The 3231-nt window shown below is 39.9% G+C and overlaps 1 protein-coding gene across 1 annotated transcript; it reads right to left on the minus strand.

The window, feature by feature from the left end:
* Positions 1–1799: 1799 nt before the first annotated feature.
* LOC123966272 (vascular cell adhesion protein 1-like) lies at positions 1800–3226 on the minus strand (the record flags this gene model as incomplete). The annotated part of the gene is made up of 5 exons (XM_046042458.1): positions 1800–2002; positions 2234–2273; positions 2375–2462; positions 2571–2834; positions 2932–3226. Coding segments are annotated over 5 exons (882 nt in total), but the record flags the coding sequence as incomplete, so codon positions are not given.
* Between the last annotated feature and the right edge of the window lie 5 nt (positions 3227–3231).

Genomic DNA, 3231 nt, shown 5'->3' on the forward strand with positions numbered 1-3231 from the left:
TCACCAGGATGGTCTAATTATAGGCTACTCAGGTGATAGGAACTACTTTTCCTTCCGCCAAGTCATGCTTGTGCTACGGCTCTGTGACAGAGCTTCTTTGAAGTGAGCCGCTGCAGCCCTTTACATTTCCCGTGACTGAATACTTACTATGGCTGACTGTAAAAACAGTCAAGTCTGGCTCTGTTGAAGGTAATAATGACCTGTGTGTGATGTGTGTGCAAAGACAGTGAAATACTTTGGCAACACTGCAAACTTCGCTCAACATCTGAGATTAAGTCAAAATAATATGATGATGTTATGAAGAGGCAGTACGGAGCAGGATATTTTCATTATAATTAAAGAATATGATATTATTTTGAATTGGTAAGGCTACAGCCTACTCCTTATTTCTCTCATAAATACAAAAACGGGAGAGGGAGGTCACATTAAACTAGAACAAAAAATATGTAAAAAGTATTGGTATCGGCAATACCAGCCTGGGTATTACTTGGTATTGGATCGGATAGGAATTAAGTGGTATCGCACGTCACTCACTCGTGGACTCAACTCGCAATGCTCAGGGCCGTTAACTGCTCTGGCAATGCTTAACAGGAAAAAAATGTCCAATCTGCCTTACTATGATTAAAGAATTTTTGATTGCCCTGTTCTTCACTCAATATAGTCTTCCCAAATCTCAATAGTATTGGGAAATTGTCACTTCCTGTTGTATATCTGTCCAAAAAATTCAACTCTCCAACCCTTGCCAGTTCACGGGATGCTAAGTGTATGTATGAAAAAAGGTACTATTCTAATATCGAATGTAGTTGGCTTGCCATCATTTAAACAAACTAATCTCCACCTGTCCATAAATTCCTCTATAGTGTTCCCATTAGTGTCCTTTATTCTGCTAACCCAAAGAGGGTTGTGAGAGTTAAAATCCCCCCAAATGACCTGGGTTCCTTTTTGTTCCATAACCCTCATTTAAATTTATTTGTAAACAAGGATTATAAAAGTTTACTATGCTAATCCACCTGTGCTGTCCCCAAACCCTTACTATAACACACTTTAGACTTGATCTCTACTTTCTGGTACTGTACGTCTGATCTTATAAATGTTGCACACCCTCCCCCAGACTTTCCGTTTCTATCATATCTGACACTTTCGTATCCAGGAATCACAAAATCTCAGCATGGTTTAAGCCAAGTTTCTTGAATACATATCACCTCTGGTAAATCTTTAAATTCATCTACAAATCTCTTAAATTCCTACCCTTTAGCCACCTAACTCTGTGCAGCATTGTAAGATGTAAAACATCAGCAATTTAACTATGATCATTTACTTCCATGTTTCTTTCCCCGTTACACTCCTCACTTCTGTCTGTGTTCTTTCTTTTTCCCCTCCCTCTTTCATATATTTCCAGTTTCTGCCTAATATACTTGTCCAGCTCTTCAGGACTCAGATATACCTCTTCCAGGAATCTCTCTGCAGAATCCACCCTCAAGGACCCTGACCTGTCTGTGACCTTAAAAGTGAAACTTGTGGATTGAAATTGACTTGAGAGAAGCCAATTTAAATTGAGAGAACTGAAAGTGAAAGCACACAAAGACTTGAATTTTTAGTGAGGCTCAAATATAGTTTCTGAAACTGAATTCAGATTCATAATATCACATTCAGTTTCAAGATCATTGGAATTCAGTTTCAAACTAATAAATTCAAATTCAAATTATGCAATTCAAATTTTTAATGCAATTATGTAAGTTGAGCAATTCAAATTCAGTTTCTACTGACACAAAAATCAGGCCATAAATAAGCACATTAAATTCAAATTCTACTCTATTCTTAACTTGAGCGTAGAGATCTGTGCATACAGAGTATCCTGCTGCTGTCCACTGTCCTGCACTGAGTCAGAGGACGGGGCAGCTCTCCGCTTGGAGAAGTCAATCTCTCTATAAAGAATGTCTCTTTCTTTTTCTTCAGTTTTACCTGCTGGGTCTTCAACAGCCAGCTCTTCACCTGCTTGACTCTGTAAATGAATCAAACAGAAAGTGTTGTGAGGGGAACCTTCAAATGGATTAAGTTGACTTTAAAAAGAAAAATCAGAACTACATAGCAGCACAGAGGCAGCTCTGATTAAGGTTTTACAGTAAATAATTGTCAGGTAGACTACACAGACAAAATGAACAGATGTAAAAACATTCAGATACAAACAAACTCACAGTGCAGTACTGTACAGCTGAAGTAATGTAGTATTTACCTGAGTCTGTTGTGTAGTTGGACGTGTTGACTTTAAACACCTGGAGGACATGAGAGGCTGTTAATTATACTGTGTTTTAGGTTAAATAGACATTGTACCAGTAACTGAGTCAAATTAGCTGCTTAGATTTGTGATACTTACCAAACACAGACAACCAGGCAGATGAGTGCAATGATCCCAACGATCCCTCCAAGAATTGCCTGCCATTGTACAGAGCGTATGTCTGTTTCTTGAAAAAACAAAACCAATATGACTGACTGAAAGAAGACAAGTGTTGAATGTTGACATGTAGCAGTATTGACGTAGCAATTGCTGAAATTAAGCTTTTCATATTAACCTTTCCGATGGATCTCTGATGACGTCTGATTACCAAGATCATTTGTGGCCACACAGTAATAAACTCCTCCATCAGTGACACTGGTCACCTTGAAGCTGTAAACCTCTCCTTCAGATACATTCTTGGGTCCATCTTTGCTGCTCTTGAACCAGGTGAAGCGGCTGACGGGAGGCTTGGCTCTGCTGGAGCAGGTCAGGTTCACCCAGCTACCTGCTGACACCAAACCTGATGGACTGATGGACACTGAGGTGTTTTTAGGAGCATCTGAGGAAAATGTGAGATTCATTTTATTCAAATCAGCTGACATCCCATCAATCATCATGTGCTGACAGGATCCAATAACAAACTCTGCTTGTCTTACATGAAACACTGAGAGTCTTTCTCTCCTCTGCTGTCTTGACATCTTTTCCTTCATTCACAGGATATCTGGCAGAACAGGTGATGTTGTATCCATCATGTTGGTCTGACAGAGTGATGGTCTCCTGGATTTTAGTTGTAAAGGTTCGATCTGTGTTTTCCTCTGTGTTGCTGTGAGAGTCTTGTTGGAGGTTCCAGGTGAGTTTAGGAGGGGAGTGTGGACAGGGAGTGGAAGCTGAGCAGGTTATAGTGACAGACTGCTTCTCCTTCAGATCAGCTGGGATCTCAATTCTGGGGCTCGGAG

Source organism: Micropterus dolomieu, unplaced genomic scaffold (genome assembly GCF_021292245.1).
Source record: "Micropterus dolomieu isolate WLL.071019.BEF.003 ecotype Adirondacks unplaced genomic scaffold, ASM2129224v1 contig_13039, whole genome shotgun sequence".
Classification (NCBI taxonomy): Eukaryota; Metazoa; Chordata; class Actinopteri; order Centrarchiformes; family Centrarchidae; genus Micropterus; species Micropterus dolomieu.